Source organism: Petromyzon marinus, chromosome 20 (assembly GCF_048934315.1).
Source record: "Petromyzon marinus isolate PM22_M1 ecotype Great Lakes invasive population chromosome 20, UKy_Petmar_22M1.pri1.0, whole genome shotgun sequence".
Lineage (NCBI taxonomy): Eukaryota > Metazoa > Chordata > Hyperoartia > Petromyzontiformes > Petromyzontidae > Petromyzon > Petromyzon marinus.
Window position 1 is genome coordinate 3,880,553 of NC_133686.1, and position 21,550 is coordinate 3,902,102.

Genomic DNA, 21,550 nt, shown 5'->3' on the forward strand with positions numbered 1-21,550 from the left:
GTACTGAATACAGAACCTGTCCCAATTCCTGTACAGAATACAGAACCTGTCCCAAGTCCTGTACAGAATACAGAACCTGTCCCAAGTCCTGTACAGAATACAGAACCTGTCCCAAATCCTGTACAGAATACAGAACCTGTCTCAAGTCCTGTACAGAATACAGAACCTGTCCCAAGTTCTGCACAAAATATAGAACCTGTCCCAAGTCCTGTACAAAATACAGAACCTGTCCCAAGTCCAGTACAGAATACAGAACCTGTCTCAAGTCCTGTACAAAATACAGAACCTGTCCCAAGTCCTGTACAAAATACAGAATCTGTCTCAAGTCCTCTACAGGAAACAGAACCTGCCTCAATTCCTGTATAAAATACAGAACCTGTCCCAAGTCCTGTATAAAATACAGAACCTGTCCCAAGTCCTGTACAGAATACAGAACCTGTCTCAAGTCCTGTACAGAATACAGAACCTGTCCCAAGTCCTGTACAGAATACAGAACCTGACCCAAGTCCTGTATAAAATACAGAACCTGTCCCAAATCCTGTACAAATACAGAACCTGTCCCAAGTCCTGTACAGAATACAGAACCTGTCTCAAGTCCTGTACAAAATACTGAACCTGTCCCAGATCCTGTACAAAATTCAGAACCTGTCCCAAGTCCTGTACAGAATACAGAACCTGTCCCAAGTCCTGTACAGAATACAGAACCTGCCCCAAGTCCTGTACAGAATACAAAACCTGTCCCAAGTCCTGTACAGAATACAGAACCTGTCTCAAGTTCTGTACAAAATACAGGACCTGTCCGAAGTCCTGTACAAATACAGAACCTGTCCCAAATCCTGTACAGAATACAGAACCTCTCTCAAGTCATGTACATAATACAGAACCTGTCCCAAGTCATGTACAGAATACAGAACCTGTCCCAAGTTCTGCACAAAATATAGAACCTGTCCCAAGTTCTGTACAGAATACAGAACCCGTCCCAAGTCCTGTACAAAATACAGAACCTGTCCCAAGTCCTGTATGAAATACAGAACCTGTCCCAAGTCCTGTATAAAATACAGAACCTGTCCCAAGTCCTGTACAAAATACAGAACCTGTCCCAAGTCCTGTATAGAATACAAAACCTGTCTCAAGTCCTGTACAGAATAAAGAACCTGTCCCAAGTCCTGTACAGAATACATAACCTGTCCCAATTCTTGTACAAAATACAGAACCTGTCTCATGTCCTGTATAAAATACAGAACAGAACCTTTCCCAAGTCCTGTACAGAATACAGAACCTGTCCCAAGTCCTGTATAAAATACAGAACCTGTCCCAAGTCCTGTACAGAATACAGAACCTGTCTCAAGTCCTGTACAGAATACAGGACCTGTCCCAAGTCCTGTACAGAATACAGAACCTGTCCCAAGTCCTGTATGAAATACAGAACCTGTCCCAAATCCTGTACAAAATACAGAACCTGTCCCAAGTCCTGTACAGAATACAGAACCTGCCCCAAGTCCTGTACAGAATACAAAACCTGTCCCAAGTCCTGTACAGAATACAGAACCTGTCTCAAGTTCTGTACAAAATACAGGACCTGTCCGAAGTCCTGTACAAATACAGAACCTGTCCCAAATCCTGTACAGAATACAGAACCTCTCTCAAGTCCTGTACATAATACAGAACCTGTCCCAAGTCATGTACAGAATACAGAACCTGTCCCAAGTTCTGCACAAAATACAGAACCTGTCCCAAGTCCTGTACAGAATACAGAACCCGTCCCAAGTCCTGTACAGAATACAGAACCTGTCCCAAGTCCTGTATGAAATACAGAACCTGTCCCAAGTCCTGTATAAAATACAGAACCTGTCCCAAGTCCTGTATGAAATACAGAACCTGTCCCAAGTCCTGTACAAAATACAGAACCTGTTCCAAGTCCTGTATAGAATACAAAACCTGTCTCAATTCCTGTACAAAATACAGAACCTGTCCGAAGTCCTGTACAAAATACAGAATCTGTCTCAAGTCCTCTACAGAATACAGAGCCTGTCTCAAGTCCTGTATAAAATACAGAACCTGTCCCAAGTCCTGTATAAAATACAGAACCTGTCCCAAGTCCTGTACAGAATACAGAACCTGTCTCAAGTCCTGTACAGAATACAGAACCTGTCCCAAGTCCTGTACAGAATACAGAACCTGTCCCAAGTCCTGTACAGAATACAGAACCTGTCCCAAGTCCTGTACAGAATACAGAACCTGTCCCAAGTCCTGTACAGAATACATAACCTGTCCCAATTCTTGTACAAAATACAGAACCTGTCTCATGTCCTGTATAAAATACAGAACAGAACCTTTCCCAAGTCCTGTACAGAATACAGAACCTGTCCCAAGTCCTGTATAAAATGCAGAACCTGTCCCAAGTCCTGTATAAAATACAGAACCTGTCCCAAGTCCTGTACAGAATACAGAACCTGTCTCAATTCCTGTACAAAATACAGAACCTGTCCCAAGTCCTGTACAGAATACAGAACCTGTCCCAACTCCTGTACAGAATACAGAACCTGTCCCAAGTCCTGTACAGAATACAGAACCTGTCCCAATTCTTGTACAAAATACAGAACCTGTCTCATGTCCTGTATAAAATACAGAACCTGTCCCAAGTCTTGTACAAAATACAGAACCTGTCCCAAGTCCTGTACAGAATACAGAACCCGTCCCAAGTCCTGTACAAAATACAGAACCTGTCCCAAGTCCTGTATGAAATACAGAACCTGTCCCAAGTCCTTTACAGAATACAGAATCCGTCCCAAGTCCTGTACAGAATACAGAACCCGTCCCAAGTCCTGTACAGAATACAGAACCTGTCCCACGTCCTGTACAAAATACAGAACCTGTCCCAAGTCCTGTACAGAATACAGAACCCGTCCAAGTCGCGTACAAAAACGCCCTCTGACGGATCTTAAAACGCGTTCCCCGGTTATGGAGCTATCAACGCAAAAAACCCACTATAACTAATAAATAAATAAGTAAACGGCACGATTCACAGGGTGCTTTGCATGCCGAGGTGACATCGCCAATGCTTCGCGCATTTTCCCCCCGTTACGCAATGCGGAGTGCCAGGGCCTCCCAACACCGGCTTCACGCACGCACGGCCGCATCATTGCCCGCTGCCAAAAAAAAAAAATCCGCAACACAGTTTCACTCTCGCACGTTCGAACGAACCTCGCCAGCGTCGGGGTTCTGCCTGGGTCGGAGTCTGGATGGGTAACCACCAGAGTTTGTCAGTCGGCCCCCGTATTTGTGGCCAGTCTATGGCAGCGCTGAGCGGTTGGATCCCGTAAATATATAAATGTGCCATTAAAACCCGCCACCACCCGACACAGCCAAGAACGAAACAGGTGGACTTCTCCACTTATCTGGCTGTCGCCTGATGAAGCTGGTTGTAATTACTGGCGAAACGTCGTACTCGGATTGTAAATGTTGTGGCTTGGCTCTCCAACACACCGGTGGTGCTGTACTAGTGACGATTTGGCCACGTTCTGTTTACGTGACAACCCTTACTAGTTGGCTGTGTCTGGTGGTGGCGGGTTTTAATGACACATTTATATATTTACGCGACCTAACCCAAAAAAAAACTCTATTATGAACGCAAAATAAGTCTTTATTTTAAAAAAATCACTCAGCCAAGCATCCCAATTGTAACAGGAATCCTCTCTTCACGCTCAGCGAGGCATTCCCACACACACACAGGAGATATTGTAAGGAGTGTTTAATAGAACCGTCCAGTTATTCGCGTCGTTACTACATTGCATTTGAAAGCGGCACTACTACAGACTAAGTGATAGATAAAACCGGTAAAAGTGGTATACGGTTTACAGGAGTTGAAACCACCGGAATGTCACGCACTATGCGACCTCTAATCGGGTTCGCCCATCTACAGCACAGAATGGGACTACAACAGTGGAATCGGCTACGGAGTAGGCTACGGAGTAGGCTACGGAGGGTACAGGCGGTGCAACTGCGCCAATGCCAACAAGTGAGTCGGAGGGAGCCCACGCAGGCGACAGGCTGAGAAGGGAATTGGAGTTGTGGGCTTGGGGAGGCTCGGGGCATGCGATCCACGCCACTGGACTTTCGGAGAAGGAGCTGTATGATGTAGCCGCGTGTGGCGTTGTAGCCGGCAAAACGTGAAGAGCCAACACAAGTGCCGAACCCAGGCGGAGTGCCGAACCAGGAGGAGGAGGAGGCGGGGGGGGAGTCGCTGGAGGAGAGACAAAATCGCTGGGCATCACACGGCCCGTGGCCACGTGATGCCCAGCGATTCGAAACGGCCCCGCCAACGTCGCTGCGAGCATCTTGGCCGCACTGGTCGGGTACTAGGCGGGAGGGAGGGGGTTGGGGAGCGACGTTAGCGCGCTCATTTATTTCTGTCGCCGTCACTGAAAGATACGCACAGGACTCTTAATGGGTCTCTGCTTGGCCGGCACAACACTGGAGTTCGGGCCGCACGCTGGCGGCTCGTGTTTGGTCGGCGGAAACGTGAGAGCATTGCTCCAGACGAGGGAGGTTTCACGTTCGGTTCGCCCTTCACTTCTTTCGTGGTCAAACGCCACCCGTGCCTCCAGTCGCGGTGATCTTTGCAGCTGCCCAGGGGGTGGTGGGATGGGAGTATGGAGCACGCATTTAACGTCCCGTAAAAAGGTAGGAATTGGTCGTTAGTCGTATTATTATCACTACTACTACCGCATGTCAAGTGGCTGTCGTGTCACTACCCGGCATGCAGATGGATACAGAGGCAAGAGACGCAGAGAAACGGGAGGGAGTTTGTATAAATAAGGGAATGAAAACACAGAGTGACGTGTGCAAGCGTTGTGATGTAGTGAGCAGTCACTGGCGCATCTGGTGTTGTATTTAAGAGTCTCTTGCCATTTCATTTTCATTCGAATTTCAACAGCAGGCTGCTCAGAAGTCACCGCTTCCCTTAAAATTCGATCAAATTCCCCGCCGTGGCCACCCCATCTCCTCCCACCACCTCCTCAACTTCAGCATCTTCCACATCTTCTCCACCACCTCCTCCTCCTCTGTTCCCCTTGCGACGCGAGGGGGCTTTGGGGTGACCATCAACAACGACCTGATCCCCTTGAGGTGACGTCTGACAATGGGTCTCGTCGACGGCTTTGGCTTCTTGTGCTGGCGCTACAGCACCACCTTCACCACGCACTCCACCACCATCATCATTGGCGCTGGCGGTGCCATCACCGTTGACATCATCGCAGCGGTGGTGTCCATTGGTATCACCACCACCACCGCCAGCATCAGCAGCAGCAGCAGCGCCACCACCGGCACTAGCGCCACCACTAACAGCGGCGGCGCCTGCAGATCCCACATCGTCGTCGTCAACTCCTTGATCCAAGGCCCCGTTCGTGCGCGCGGCATCCGTGGACGAATCCGCCACGGCCCCCGCCGCTGCTGGCGCCTGGCCGCTGCCACCGCGGTCGTGGTCGTTTACTCGGGGGGCCGCAGGGGGGGGCTGCTGTTCGCCCCCCCGCGACCCGGGGGATGCGGGAACCCCCTCGCCTGTCACCGCTAAAGCCCCCACGCCGTCGGGAGTTCCCGGCGACACCGCGACGCCATCCGTCGCCTGCGGAGCGGATCCCCGAGGGCCCGGCTTGGCCGCCACCTCGTCACCAGTCCCCTGAGTTGCCAATTGCGCCGCCGCCGTCTGCGCGCAATCGTTCGCCCGCGGCGATGTCGCCTTTTCGCCAACCTCCAGCGCCGATGCGATTTCACTGCCCCGGACGGAATCCGGCTCGGCGTGGCACTTCGTCGAGGGAGCTGCGATCGCCGTGGGCGTTTTCGCAGCCACCGCCGACGAACGCTTGTCCTCGAAGCCTCGACCCTGGCTCTCGGTGACCCCCTGCGGTGGAGTTGGCTCCTTTGCCATCGTGATGGCCTCCGCTGCGACCGGGATAATCGGATCGGGTTCGGGCGCCGTGGAATCCCCGCCGTCGTGGTGGGAATTCCGTTTGGGTTTTTCTGCCGCGTGCGTCGACTCCACCGCATCCCTCCTCACCCACACCTCCTCCTCCTCGACGCGCTCCGCATTTGATTCCAATTTAACGGCGAAAGTGCCTGCGTCGGATCCGGAGCTTGAGCTGGGCGCGATCTGTGGCGGCTTGCCAGGGCCTGGGGACACGGCCCGGCCCGCGCGTTGCGGTTGCGTCTCTACCCCCGGCGGTGACCCCGCCGCGATAGCGGCGCCTTCCTTGCCCGGCGCTCGAGTAGCCGCCCCGTGCCCCGTGTCGCCAACGCAGGACTCGGGGCTCTCGGCTGCAGCTGCGGCTGCCTCGCCGGGGTTCGGTCGGCATCCCTCCGCCGCCTGCCCGCTCCGGTGCGACCCCACGTCGCTGGCGGGCCGCCCAGAGCCCGGCTTCTGCTCGGACGACGCCGACTCCGCGGGCAAACCGCTGGCTGCTCCCGCCCGCTTGTCGCTCTCGTGCCCGGGCAGCGCTCCGAGCTCCTTCGCTGCCGCCGTGTCCGCGGCCGCAGCTCTCTCGGCCGCGGCGTCTCCCGCCCGCTCTGTCTGCGTTGACCGAGCCTCGGGGTCCACCTCCGGTGGCGCGGCCTCTCCCTCGGCTCCCGCTCCAGGGTCCGCGTCCTCGCTGGGGGATTCTGCGGCCGTCTGAGCTGCCCGACGAGGGCCTTCGTCGGCCTCGGCGGCGACCGCTCCTCCGCCCGTTGCGGCGTCCGCGGCCTCACTGGCCGCGTTCTCATCGGGGCCTCCCGCCTCGACCGCGTCCTGGCTCCCGGTCTCCTCGACTGCGCCCTCCGCGTTGCCCGCCTGCTCCGTCTGCTCCGCCTGCTCCGTCTGGCTCTTGGCCTCGTCGGCGTCGCCTCTCCCCTTCCTCTTCTTGCTCATTTTCGCACCCATTGTCTTGGGTGGACAGGGCGCGTGCGGGTTTGAGGTCACGGAGAGAGACACACGCGGGGAGAGAGAGACACGGGGAGAGAGACACACGCGGGGAGAGAGACACACACGCGCGGGGAGAGAGAGACACGCGGGGAGAGGGAGACACGAGGGATGAGAGAGACACACGCGGGGAGAGACACGCGGGGAGAGAGACACACACGCGGGAAGAGAGAGACACGCGGGATGAGAGAGACACACGCGGGGAGAGAGAGACACGCGGGGAGAGAAACACACACGCGGGATGAGAGAGACACACGCGGGGAGAGGGAGACACGCGGGATGAGAGAGAGACACGCGCGGGGAGAGAGACAGATTTGTCAGACAGCGAACCCGGGAGTATTTTGTGTTATATGCACTGTAACTAAAATTTTTACATCTATAGAGCAGGAAAGTGACCTGAAATGCTTCGGGTTGTCTGCAGGCAATTCAACATGCAGGTAGATCTGCTTTAACATAGTTTGAGACATCGTGAATATTTGATGCGAACTGCGAGAAATTCCACGCGGTAGCCCTTCCTCGTTTTCTACTCCTGGAGAAGCCAAGAGGTCACGCGTGACTCGTTTGAGTTGTCCCTGAACAACCTGAACATACTTTAGCGATTTGAATAACGTTAATGAGAGCCCTTTGTTTATCCACCGCTGGACGAAGGCCTCTCCCCGCGTCGCCTCGGTCACGGGAGGAGTTGTTTGGGCACGACCCACGGCACTCCTCGGTGCCGGGCTGGTGAACGCGGGGGAGAGAGAGGTGGGGGGGGGCAGAGTGGATGCATGCATCACTCTGATGTTAGCCGCGATCGGGAATCGAAGTCAGGTCGCAGGGTTGACAGTGCGGCGGGGTGCGCCATCCACTGCGCCATCGCTGCCCTTCATCGAGTCGATCGCACGGCCGCACGCTTTTAAAACAAAAAATAAACCGTGTTGGAGCGGTGGTGCAGTGGGCAGGGCGCTGCACCGTGCACCCGGCCACTTGCTTTTGACTCCCCGTCACGCGGCCACCGTCAGTGGCGAGGTACATCTGACCTACACCAGCGTGGTGAAATATGGTGAAACAGCCCCATTGATCGGCGCGGAGAAGCCTTCTGACAACACGGAATTGACTCAGGGCTGATATTTAATAATGTATATGATATATATGCATGCACATACGGTACAGACGATGGTGGTTCATCACCATTGCCGTTCAGTGTCGCTCTTTGAATAATTAAATCCAGCACGTCCATCGGCCGTACCTGCTGCGAGCGCGCGAGTTTTGCCCGTGTGCAATTGGCGCGGATTAAGCGACGCGTCCTTTGCCCAATGTTCACGTGTCCCCGTGATCGGGCTAAAGCTAAAGTGGGCTCCTGTTCATCGGGCCCCGGTGATGCGCATCAATCATCGCAGCCCCTGTTCACTTATTTATGATGTAGCGTGCAGTGTGCGTGGTGGTGGAGGCGGGGGGGGAGAAGGGGAGTGGGAGGGGTCTTTCGGAGTCGCGACGATAATTGTTGACAATCGGACGACGCTGGACAGAGATTGGCACAGACAGCGAGACAGAGGGATAGACTGACTGACTGATGGACAGGCATATCGATGCACGGACAGATAAAGAGATAGAAGAACAGGCGTACGGACGGATAGACACGTGGATAGATGGACAGACACTTTTATAAATGGACAGACACATTGATAGGTAGACGGACACATTGATAGGTGGACGGAGGGACGAACATGAAGACGGACAAATTGACGGATAGACAGTCAGACGGAAGGACAGACACACAGACGCACAGCAGCAAGGACACAACAGCAATGCACGGCAAACAAAATAAACTCGCAGGATCGTGACGAGCTGAGCTCCATTCACGCAATGGGATCACGCAGCCGTTGCTGCATCTTCCCGGTCTCCCCATTGACCAGGGGTCGACATTTGTATTTTTTATTTATGTATTTACTTCAATGCCAGACTCAGACAAAGTGCTTCGTTTTCCCCCGTGTAGCCTTTCACATACAAGTTGGGGCAAGTGCCGTGAGCGAGCCCATTTTAGTGCTGGCTTCACCCACACCCAGGTGTCGGTGGCCAGCAGCACTCCCGACCGCATTTGTCTTCCCAATGCTGTTTTTTTTTACACGGCACCGGTTACTTATTTGAGGCTGAGTCGACCTAGGGGGAGGCCCAGGACCGCTTCAGATAATCGTCACGGGAATCGACACACACAGACACGTGTGTGTGTGTGTAGCGGTAAGCGCGCTGCGCTACGAACCTGGCGACCCGAGTTCGATTCCCACTCACGATTATCTGAACCGGTCCCGGGCCTCCCTTAGGTCGACTCAGCCTCAAATGAGTACCTGGTGCGGTTTTTAGTAAACGTCGCTACTGGGGAGACAAAGGCGGCCGGGCGTGGTGTTGGCCACCCACCCCCTCGTGTTCCTTTTCCGGCCTTCATAGGTGCTCGCTAACAGCACTTGCCCCAACAGTCCGTTAAGGCGATACGGGGGATCTTTGCCTTTGTTTTATATACTGTACACACACTGTCCGCTAGAGTGATATGCCACTAGAAATATGCCATCTTTGACCCACGAGTGTGCCACCGTTTTGACGAGCGGCGTCTCGTCGCTTTCCGTCAAACGCTGCGTCGCGATAAGCCTCTGGCGTCGCCCGAGCAAAACAAAAACTCCACAACGAACGAAATCCACGTTGCTCTCGTCCTCGTCTAACATGGACCTACGAGGAGCCTTCGCTGGTGACGACCTACTATTCTTTTTCTTCTAATCAGAGCGGTGACACGGAGTGAGGACACCGACTAAACCCGCCCGCGACGCCTGAGATCCGGGGTTCGAATCCGGGTTTAATTGGCCTCAAATGAGTACCTAGTGCGGTCTGTGAACATCACCACTGGGAAGACAAAGGGGAAGGGATTTAAATCTATGCAACACATTTTTAAAAATGTGTTTTATTTAACCGGGTAAGGCCCCAACTGAGCGCTATAGCTGTTTTTCAGAATCGACCTGGCCACAAATGATGGGTCATCACGTGGACATTTATATCAGCCAAATACTCTAAACGCGTGATGTTCATTCTAAATGTGGAGGGGGAAAACACGCAGACTCCAAATATACAGCAGGCGTCAGGGTCGGGGTCGAACCCACAACCTCCTGTATACCATCTCGCCACCAGTGACTCAACAAAGACCCCCCGTATAGCCTTAACAAAATGTTGGGGCAAGTGCTGTTAGTGAGCACCTATGAAGGCTGGAACGGCACACGAGGCGGTGGATGGCCAGCACCTCGCCCGGCCGCCTTTGTCTCCCTAGTGGCGATGTTTACACACCGCACGAGGTACTCATTTAAGGCTGAGTCGACCTAGGAGAGGCTGTGGACCGGGTCAGATAATCGTCACTGGTGTTGGCTGTGAGCGGGAATCGAACTCGGGTCGCCAGGTTCGTAGCGCAGCGTGCTAACTATTACACTACCGTTCCCCACTACGCACACTCACAAAAACAAACTCGTAACGTTACATTTGGCGTTGCGCTTAATTTGGTTACACTGCAGCTCTGAGAATGGCATTGCATTGGTGTATTTGTAACGCTCTGAGCAGCCCCTCCTAGAACGTTCTGACCCGCCCCGAATGGACATCTGTGATAAAGAGCTTTATAGCTCATCGGATTTCTCCTACAGTATAAATCAATATTCTGATTCTGAGTTTTGACTGCCGTGCAACGAACACTTTTCTCTCTGTAGCAGGATGTGTGAAGCAGCGCGCCCCGAGTGCGTCGATAATACGGCCACCTGAAGGGACCTTGAAAGCAGTTCGATCACATCCCCTTCCGCGGGCCGTTCTCTAACACAAGGGACCCATGCATTGCTCTGCGGGAGTTTCCGAATCGACACTTTCATTGTATGACGTGACGCAGATAGCGCAATCAGAATTAAATTCGAGCGAAGGCCACCTAAAAATAAAATCTCAAATCGAGACAGAGGCGGCGTGTGCTTAAATCTGAACACACGCCTCGTGTTTATGATAATTAGTCAGTGCTGATAATCATGAACTAAAAATATCACCCAGTGAGTACATCGGTACTGGAAATAGTCGGGACACGACGAGACAATATCTAAACATATCATCATCGCCTTATAAGCATGAGCCTCAGTTTGCTTTGCTCAAGTCAGTGATGGCAATGAGTGGAGTGGCTCACGCACTGCGCTATGATCCCGGCCACGGCTAACGTCAGTGGCGAGTCATGTCTGTACCGCTCACTGGTGCCTGCCCTTCACCAAACCCGCACTGACCAGCGTGGTGAAGTATGGTCAAACAACCCTCGTGAGCGACACGGCGCGGAGCGGCCGTCATTCAGCGGTGGATTGACGAATGGCTGAAGATTCAAATAAATATATATAATGTCATTATCGTACGAATAAGGTTTTAGATTATTTATGCATAAAGTTATATATTATATATAAATACATTTATATATTATATATGAATAAAGTTATATATATTATACGTGAATAAATTTAAAAAGTATATATGAATCAAATTATAAATTATATACGAATAAATGTATAGATTATATTTGAATTAGGTTATATTTCTATATGTATTCAAGAAAGCTTCAGTGAGTCTCAAGACTCGCTTTCAGGAGGGTCCTGCATTGGCAAATTCCATCTGACGCGTGTGTTTTTTTTTGTGCCCGGAATAAATCGGAGCGCCAGGGAGTACAAAAGAACGGTCCACGCAGACGGCTTCACGAACCCATTCCCTGTCAGTCACTTCCGGGCCACCTCGCAGCCCAGCGAGTTTGCCAATTCTCTGTGTGACCCACCGAGCCTTGCTGCCGAAGCGCAAGGCTCGGTCTCAAGCCTACATCACCACGCCTTGCCCTTCCTGCCCCCCCCCCCCCCCCAGCCTGCAGTCCAGCACTGTGGACGCAACAACAGCTACAAGGGTTGGTGGATCACCCGCACACACGCAGATGTTGTTGTGAAACTCCCTTCCCGTGCGCGTCGAGGAGGTGCAATACCCTGGCTCGCCAGGAGAAAACGGTACAGCAAGTGGACGATTCACCATCTGTTCCCATCTGTATGGGGATTGAGCGTTGCTCCCTCGCGGAAGGCGTGGGGTTTCTCTGGGAGCTCCCGTTTCCTCCTCCCATGTGTATAATAATAATAATAAACACAACTCATCGTTAATTGGATGAAAACATCATAAAATGAATAGCCAATGTAGGAGGGCCCACTTGACAAATAGGCGTACGACTCAGTGTGGCTTTCCTGGATGAATAAGTAATTGTACGTATGTAACACGCGGGCCTTTCTCCGTCCGCTCGCGTTATTTCGCTTTAATTAATTACGTTTAATCAAAGGACGAACGTAACTAATGTTCCGCGCGTCGTTAATGTAATTAGGACATCGGGAAAATAAAAAAAAAACTAATGACCTTGGCACCACCCAGGAATTGCCTTGAGTGATTGGGAGGGAAGAGCGGGGATGACGAAGCGGTGGGAGGGAAGGGGAGGGAATGGAGGAGGGGGGCCAGCAGAGCGAGTGCAGGGGCAGCGGGGAATGAAGGCGACTGGACGGGAAGGGGGGTCGGGCGATCTTAGGAAGCAGGGGATCAAGAGGGAGCGACATGACGGGGAGGGGGGAGGGAGTGGTGGAGGGCGGCGATGAGGTCTGGGGGAGTGGTGGGGCAGGGAGGGTTCGATGGAGCGCAGTGATCCCGTGTTGAACCGGGAACCGCCACCCCCAGGCTAACGTCATCTCGCGAATGCTCTCTGCGAGGTCCCCCGAAGCAGCAGCAGACGGGTTGCCCGCCTTTTGTAATTCGGTTAACCGTCTCAGCCATTAGGCCTCTCCATTTGTCTTCGTAAACACCCCGCATGTGCTAACGTAACCCCGACCAACGGGTTTTTGTTTAACGCGAATACATAACCAACCAAAATGTTATCTGACCTAAATATGCCTCCTCCTCCGCTTCCTCGTTTTTTGTTTTGTTTGCTAACTCGGGGCTGATGATAAAAAAAAAATGTTATTGCACAGAAAATTTGCATTCGCGGCACGAGAGGGCCTTCATCCATCAGAAGATGAAGCGCGGTCGGTAATTATCGTACCCCCCCCCCTCCCGCCCGTATCATGATACCCTCGACTTGAAAAGATAACCACCGCGCGCATTATTTAATAACTTAAGAGGCGGCGATTTTCATCGGGGGAGTGCGTAACGTGGCTTTGTTTCAGCTCATTGATTTCTCGGCGCGCCCCAGGCCTCGTGGCGGCGGTGCGGGGGGGGGACTCTTATTTTGAAAGCTCCCAGAACCCCCCCCCCCCAGTCCACTGACAAATCGTGAACAGAGAAGTGGCTTCGTCTCTAGAAATTGACTTCTCTCCCTCCTGCCCCCCCTCACCCCCTTGCGTAAGAGGAGTCTCGTCGAGAAACCTCACAATCACTCCCCTCGACTTGAAAAGATAACCACCGCGCGCATTATTTAATAACTTAAGAGGCGGCGATTTTCATCGGGGGAGTGCGTAACGTGGCTTTGTTTCAGCTCATTGATTTCTCGGCGCGCCCCAGGCCTCGTGGCGGCGGTGCGGGGGGGGGACTCTTATTTTGAAAGCTCCCAGAACCCCCCCCCCCCCCAGTCCACTGACAAATCGTGAACAGAGAAGTGGCTTCGTCTCTAGAATTTGACTTCTCTCCCTCCTGCCCCCCCTCACCCCCTTGCGTAAGAGGAGTCTCGTCGAGAAACCTCACAATCACTCCCAGCACCACCACCACCCCCCCCCGACCCATCCCGTCTCTCGCTTCGCGTCTCCGTCTGCCCCCCTCATCCATCTGTCACCCGGCAACCAAACACCGCCTGGCCGCCTCCCCCGAGACGGCAGATACACACCCGGCCAGTGCGTGTATGCCTGTGTGTGTGTGTATTAGTGTGTGTGTATTAGTGGGGAGCGGTAGTGTAGCGGTTAGCGCGCTGCGCTATGAACCTGGCGACCCGCGTTCGATTCCCTCTCACGGCCAACACCAGTGACGATTATCTGAACCGGTCCCGGGCCTCCCCTAGGTCGACTCAGCCTCAAATGAGTACCTGGTGCGGTGTGTAAACATTGCCACAAAGGCGGTTGGGCGTGGTTACCCACCCCCTCGTGTACCGTTCCGGCCTTCATAGGTGCTCGCTAACAGCACTTGCCCCTACAGTCTGTTAAGGCTATGTATTTGTGTGTTTATATATTTGTGAGTGTGGGGGGGAGCGGTAGTGTAGCGGTAAGCGCGCTGCGCTACGAACCCGCAGCACTTGCTATACGTTGGATCTTTGTCTTAGTGCGTGCGCGTGTGCGTGGCAAAGACAAATATTCACCCATCATGGATGACGTCAGCAGCAAGTGGAGTCTCAGACTGCCGTGGGCCTCCAATAAGCGCACTCGGCCTTAAATGACCAATGTCAAAATTTTGCAGGCGTGTGAACAGCCACATTGAGGGAGACAAAGGCGGCTGGGCATGGCAATGGGCCAATGCCCAGGTCAACCAATTCCTGCGCCGTGCCGCCCTTCGTAAGTGCTCGCTTAGCAGCACCTGCCCCAGCAGCCTGGTAAAAGGATCACGGGGCGTCTTTGTGGCGAAGACAAAGATTGTGCTCGACCGTGGATAAAATCAGTGCCGAGTGCACGGCATCTCTATCTGTCGCGGGAGGGGCCTCCCGTAGGTCAAGCCAACTCAACCTGTAATGCGTATCCCTTGCGCTGGGTGCACATCATCGCTCGAGATACAAAAAGCGATCAGGCGTGGTTGCTGCTACCACCGCCCAATCATTTGCTGTTACCGGCCACAAGCGGCGCTGGCTAACAACGTTGTGTGCTCCAATCGTCTGGGTACATCTGGAGTCTTTGTCTTGCGTGTGTGTATGCCGGGTGCAATTCTTGGCCGTGTGTGTCGTTGGCAATTGGTGTACGAACTTATCCTGCGCCTTCCTTGAGACCGAGTCGAGGACCTGCTGGGGGATGGCTACTACCTCGCCTGCTATACAGGAGGTCGTGGGTTCGATCCCGACCCTGACGCCTGCTGTATATTTGGAATTTGCGTGTCTCTCTCCCCGTGGTCGCGTGGATGTTTCTCCGGGTCTTCCGGGTTTCCCCTCCACATTTAGAATCAACGTGCGTTAAGAGTATTCGTCTGCTTTATATTTCCACGCGATAAGCCACACTTCGTTGAGCTATCATTTGTGGCTAGGTCGCTTCTAAAAAAAGAGAGCTACATAGCTCAGTGGGCCTTACCTGGTCAAATAAAATATATATTTTAAATAGTTTTTAGATATGGTCAACAATCAGCACTGGTTACTGACCCCACTGCCTGCGTGCGCACCGCATCGGCTTTCATAGGCGGCGCTCGCAACCCAACAGCATTCATCCCAACAATTGGTTCGGGACAAACGGCGATGTATTGTTTGGTGTTAACTTTGTAGCGGGTGGTGGGGCAATGTGAAAGGGCGTTCAATCCACACGCAGCGACTACCCTCACAACCACCCACCGTATATTTCTCCAGATTTCACGGTTCGCATCGCAGCCCTCTGGTGGGGTTTTTTTTGCAGTCCGAATGCCTCCTGAGTCTCGCTGCTACAATCACGGAGGTAGACCTTGTCATCGAAAAATTATGACTGTACACCGACGTACAGCTCTATCCTTGTCGAATCGATGTTATAAATGAATTGCTTATGGAGCGCGCTTGAGAGGGAGGTTTATACAATCGATAAAAGGGAGATACGGAGCCGTTGTTTTAGCCGATGTATCTTATTCACGCCACAGAGAATGTCACCCTGGCGTTTTTCATTCGACGAAAACTGAATTACGTTATTGTAATGTGTTTTTCTCCCCAAAATCAAATTATACAGCTGACACAGCAGGGGTATGATTGCTTTAAAGCACACGAAGCATTAGAAATTGCAGATATAAACTCCTGATCAGATTGGTAAAGTGGTCGGTATTTTTAACGTTTAAATAAGCAGGAGTTAAGCTAGAGGGAATCACCTAAGGTCGCGTTCACAATGCGCTTGTCTTAAAAGTCCGTGTGAGCATGGGTGAGCTCTGTCCGTGGTGCTGAGACAAATGCAGCGCAATGGGCGCTGCCCATCATTCTTCAGCGCATGGAGCACAATTGGCGCTGTTCATGATTCTGAGATACATACAAAACAATGGGCGTTCTCCATGCTGGCGAAGCACGTGTAGTGCGTTGGACACTGTCCGTGGTGCTATCCATGGTGCTGAAACACGTGCAGTGCAATCGGCGCCATCCATGGTGCTATCCGTGGTGCTGAAGTTTGTGCCGTGTAATCGGCGCCATCTGTGGTGCTATCCATGGAGCTGAAGCTCTGGCGCTATGCATGGCAGCTGAAGCACGTGCAGTGCGATCGGCGCCATCAATGGTCCTATCCGTGGTACAGAAGTTCGTGCAGTGCAATGGGCGCCATCTGTGGTGCTATCCATGGGGCTGACCCTCTGGCTCTGTCCATAGTGCTGAAGCACGTGCAGGGCGATCGGCGCCATCCATGCTGTAGTAGACACAATGCAACGTGCTTTGCCCACTGTGCTGAATACTATGCATGGCAGCCCACGGCGTTATGCTATAAAAAGTGTATATATATGGCCGTGTAACATCTGTACCGCGAGTCATGCGCATCGATGATATCAGATCATGAATCTATTTCCATATCAAGGCACCAAAAACTAGCCCCGGCAAGGGTTATTCTCCAATTTAAGTTCCCATTAATGCAAAAAAAACTTAACTCACGGTTCGGCACCTCTTGTAAAACGATTATTGCATATCAGCATTACTCCACAGAGCGTTGAATATCAGTATTGGGAGTACTGTATAGTTGTCAATACTATAGTGCTTAGGAAGACATTACCTATACACGCGGGTACGTACCTTTAATATTCTTTGGAGTAGTCGCGCGTGAGTGTTGAGCTCTGTCCGATTTTGAGCTACAAAATCGTTGTAGCGTCAGGAGGAGGTCTGCAGCGCTTGTGTTGTAGTCGGTTTTACAACAGGAGAGAAAGAAACCGAGAGGGGGAGGGAGGGTGGGGGAGAGATGTAGGGAAGGAGGCGGAGCACTCTGTGGCGTTGCGTGACCTCACCTTGGGAGACGGGGCGGACGCAGGCAGTCAGAGTGGATGAGTGGCTCTGCCGGGCGGATTCCGCGCAGCGAGACGCGGTTTCTCGCAGCTCACGAGCGACAGGGGTGGGAGGGGGGTAGGGCAACGTGAACTTATTATATGCCCCTGCGTGTGGGAGTACTGTAGTTGTGTCTGACGGCGTGCGAGGAAGAAGGTTGCTGTGTATGTATGTGTGTGTGAGAGAGAGAGAGACAAAGAGGGGTAGACGAGGAATATGTGGGCGATGGGATGGCTGGCTTCTGGCTCGATGAAGATGGTCGGCATTTTAGGCTCTTGAATTGAAAATATTTTGCACGGAAGGCAAAAAGGCGATGTGCCGGCTAAACCTTGCACGGGTTGTACGCGTGCGGCAGTAGACCATCGGTGCTCGTTTTGTGAGCGCGCGTTTGATGTTCGGTGCGCGTGTGTGTGTCAGTGTCCTATGTAGGGCACGCGTAGACCTATTTAAAGCTCATGCGTTCAAGCGCTGCTTCATACGAGTCTCGCGAGATTCCGTGGCAGCTCATTTAAGCTCACGCGAAATTCCATTTAATCTCGAGTCGACGGGAAAACGTGCGGGCAAAGAAAGGGGGAACACGCGCAGCTCTGGCGGCGCCTTAGCTGTGGACTAATCCCCGATGGATTTTGCCACTCGGGTACTCTCCCCTGTGTCAATGCGGTGTCTTCTCGCCATCGTGTTCGCTGTAATGGGATTTGTCAGGGCTGAGACGTTTCGCTCCGATGAGAATTGGGGCGCGTGACCTCTTGACCTGGGCGTGCCCCATAGCCCTAAACACGTCTTTTTTTTCTTTCTCCAAACTACTTTGTTTTCTCTATCGTGCATTCCACGTATTCGTTTTGTTACGCAATTGCGGTAGATTGGGTAGAGAGGCTAGAGAGTTGCGGGTCTCGGTCCGTCATTAACACAGCTTAGCGTTTGCCAGGGCACTTGACGCTATTTAAACTCGCGTTGCGCCTGTAATAGAGCGATATTGGGATCAATTCTCCACTCTGCAACGAACGCTTTTCTGCCCGGCGGGGGTGTGATTAAAGAACAATGGTTTCCCGCTAGGTCGAACGCATTTGGCAGATTAAACTACAGCCCAGCGAGTCTGAGAGGCCTCTCGCGCAGACCCGAAATTAAAACAACAAAAATCACTAACGACCGCAGGCTCTTTATCTCTATCTCGGCAAAATAAGAAAATCTCTATATAAAGCAAAAAAAACTCAGCACACATTCGTCGATAAGACTGCCCCAAAGCGGAAAACAATCATATAATGGGCGACGTTTCGGGCAATGGCTCTCATTCACGGCGTTTTTATATATCAGCTATGCAGAGCCATTGCTCTCCTATGCATAAAGGTCATTGGCCAGAAACATGTCCGATTACGTATGTCCTCTTTTGGCCGGATTTATAAACGAATGTGTTTAATTTTTGTTGTTTGTCTTAGGTGCCTGCGCACTACTGTCCATGCGGTACCACAATAAATACATTGCATATGAATTGAGCGCGTGTAACAGTATACAGCGCAAATAAATAAACAAGGCCCGTTGGATTTTGTATTATTATGCGCTCAGGACCTTTCCGCTCCTCACGGGGATTCGATTTCTCCCAACGTGCTGACCGGGTCAGATCATCGAGGGGACGCACTCCCGTGTGAATGAGGGAGCCCTTTATCCTCACGTGAAGCCGTTGGTCATGGCACTAGTGGTGGGATTTCCCCCGTAGGGTGCTGCTGACTGCCATGTTAAGTTAACAGTGTTACAACAAAAAGACACCCCGAGACCCTCGGTAGTCGTAGTAGCAGTCGTGGTAATGCGAACGCAGATGAACTTTCCCCCGTGCTGGTGTGCTGAGCATTGCCAGATGGAACTAGGCCACCTTGGGGAGTCGTGAAGCCCACCTTGCAATAATCACCGCCGCAGAGAATTTCCTGGAATTCGTAAGTTCAGCCCAACGACACCGCATCGCCCCCTACTGGGCTCGCTCAGAACTTTTTAGCTGAACATTTTATTTGTAACTATTATTTTCTGGCGGTGTGCGCGTGCGCTTTCGTTCTTTAGTTTTTTTTGTTTGACCCCTGACAATGTGAGCTTTAATCTCAACGGCCAAGAGTGGTTCAGTTTTACTGATACGTCGCGTTAATGTTGTGTCTGTTAGTGTAAGGAATGACGGTTTCCTGATTCGTTCCTGATTTTATTTCGATTTAAAGCTTTCGTGACTGCAAGGATTCATCTTCTTTGGTTATTTCGGTAAAGTCACGTAGAATGAGAATAAAATAATTATAAAATAATAAAATAAAATTGTTTTATTCTCATTCTACGTGACTTTACCGAAAGAACCAAAGAAGATCGTTCCTGATTGTTGTCCATTGCTCTTTCTTCCTCGGCGCTGACTAATTAAGTAGTTTAAGGTCATTACACTCAGGGTAGCCTCGTTACGATACGTAAATGAGGCTTGATTAAACAATCTAAGTGTTTCTTAAGAAACTTCGGAAGCGACAACAGTCGCAGTACCTTTCAGTAACCAATCCACTGCTGGATGAATGCTTCCCCATACCTTTCCGGTACCGGGGGTCGATTGGCCATGCATAATAACCACGCTCGTTAGCTATCGATGCATCTATTAGGGGGTAACGGTAACGCAGTGGTTAGCGCGCTGCTCTGTACGAACTTAGTAGTCACTGTTTGATCCCAGGCCATGGCTAGCATCGGTGGCAAGTGATATATTAAAACGTCACCTAAATGTGACTCTATAAAGTCAGAGAATAGTCAGACAATCGCGTATGTTTGAACCCAAACGAGTAACACAATTTCATAAAATTAGCTGTGGGTTTTGCAGCACCTAAAATAACTTTAGTAGGCCAATCCTTGAGTGGAAATCCTTGCCACGGCAATTGCAAGTGAATGCTCCACAATTATTGAGGACGATCGGTGACGTGTTTTACTTTGACTCTTACACTTCCTATTATTACATACCTTCATACAGAGCTCTCAGCAACCCAACCACTCCCTCTCCTCTCCAGGCGTAACTCCACTCCAACTGCTCTTTCACACCGTGAGTTGTCTGCCCCTTCAACGTGACTTTACCGAAAGAGCTAAGAATATAATACAACTCCCTTCGTTGCCTTAACCGACAGTCTCGCGGCTGCCCGCCGATGTGACTCCAAACGTCAGAGCCGCGAGCCGTATCGGGCGGGGGGGATCCACGTGCAACATTCAGCACCACGAGTCGGGAGAGTCTCATCCCCGTTTCCGTGCCACATCCCTTCACCGTATAGCCTCTCAACTCCATTATACACGAGGCAATAGCACCGTAAGGATCGTGTTTCATGTTGTGGTGAAGGATGGGGAAACACCCCCCCCCCCCCACGATTGGATCTAAATAAAAGCCATTGTTTCCTTTTTTATGGCACTGCCTCGTCAGCTCACACGGAGTATCCATGCTCTCTGTAACACCGCGAATTAATTCCTCGAATACACAATCTTGATACGTCTCGGAAGGGGGGGGGGGGCGAAACGCAATACCGTAGGATTCTCCAATGTGTATAATCGCTGTCAGCAATTTTTTTTTGTTCAAGGCAATGTAACCACGCTATTGACACAATTACATTCCTGAGTATGAATTTGGCTTTCATCCGCCAGTCGTTAAATCGGGGGGGGGGGGGGAAATGATGATGATTTGTTTCCGATAGAACCGCCCTCCTCGGCACAAGATGATTCGACACCTGCTCTGAAAACCCGCATTAGTCTGCCAGCATGGGGTGATGATTGCTGCTATGTAGAATAATCATAATAATAATCCCAATTGAGTAATACGAGGCTAAATTTCAAAGCTCTCTGGTGCCCGCACACAAATATCCCGCGCATGCGATTGATAGCCAGTGTGAAGCAGATAACGGTTCATAAAACCCGCAGTATTAATCAGGAGGCGGGCGATAGGTTAGAACCGTGAACCTCTGCAACGAGGGGCGAACCCGATTCCGCCCCGGTGCAGTGTTAGCGAGTTATACATAGGCTGAACTTCTTTCGCACCGTATGTAGCCAACCGTGCTAATCGGAGGTGCGGGAAAGCACAAGAAAACTAAACAACAAGCCAGGTCAATGTGGGCCGAATACCCTCTCGCCGTGAGATGTTCTGCCAGCAGTGCCGTGAGCATAGCACTTGCAGGGCTGCGCTTTTACCTCTTTTACGCTCCACGCCTAAAACCAGGCGCCTGTAAATTTTCCAACCGGATAATCATTTGAGATGGAACGGGCGCATCATTCAAAAGGGTGTCATGTGACAACATGCATAGCAAGCAAGACTCACACAACACGGTCAGTTTACGTTTATACAACGTTAATACCGTGCATGCTCTTGGTATATAATCAAGAGCAGAAACGCAGAGTCAGTATTACGTCACACCCCCATCAGTGAACATGAATCACGTCGGCTGATGGGCGTGTGATGTCATGTACGCGGCACCGTTACGTTTTCC

At 51.6% G+C, this 21,550-nt stretch overlaps 1 protein-coding gene across 3 annotated transcripts; it reads right to left on the reverse strand.

Moving 5' to 3' along the window:
- Window positions 1-3,736: 3,736 nt before the first annotated feature.
- Window positions 3,737-20,065, reverse strand: LOC116944228 (uncharacterized). Of its 3 annotated transcripts, none has more exons than XM_076068243.1 (3): window positions 20,049-20,065; window positions 17,051-17,138; window positions 3,737-6,916 (listed from the first exon to the last, which is right to left on the reverse strand). In XM_076068243.1, exon 3 carries the CDS (start codon window positions 6,911-6,913, stop codon window positions 4,964-4,966), a length of 1,950 nt encoding a protein of 649 aa, XP_075924358.1. In that variant the 5' UTR covers window positions 6,914-6,916; window positions 17,051-17,138; window positions 20,049-20,065; the 3' UTR covers window positions 3,737-4,963. The 3 variants fall into 3 exon arrangements, with proteins under 3 accessions (XP_075924358.1, XP_032813636.2, XP_032813635.2); XM_032957745.2 differs by lacking the exons at window positions 17,051-17,138; window positions 20,049-20,065 and adding exons at window positions 7,589-7,672; window positions 16,842-16,996; XM_032957744.2 differs by lacking the exons at window positions 17,051-17,138; window positions 20,049-20,065 and adding an exon at window positions 16,842-16,999.
- Between the last annotated feature and the right edge of the window lie 1,485 nt (window positions 20,066-21,550).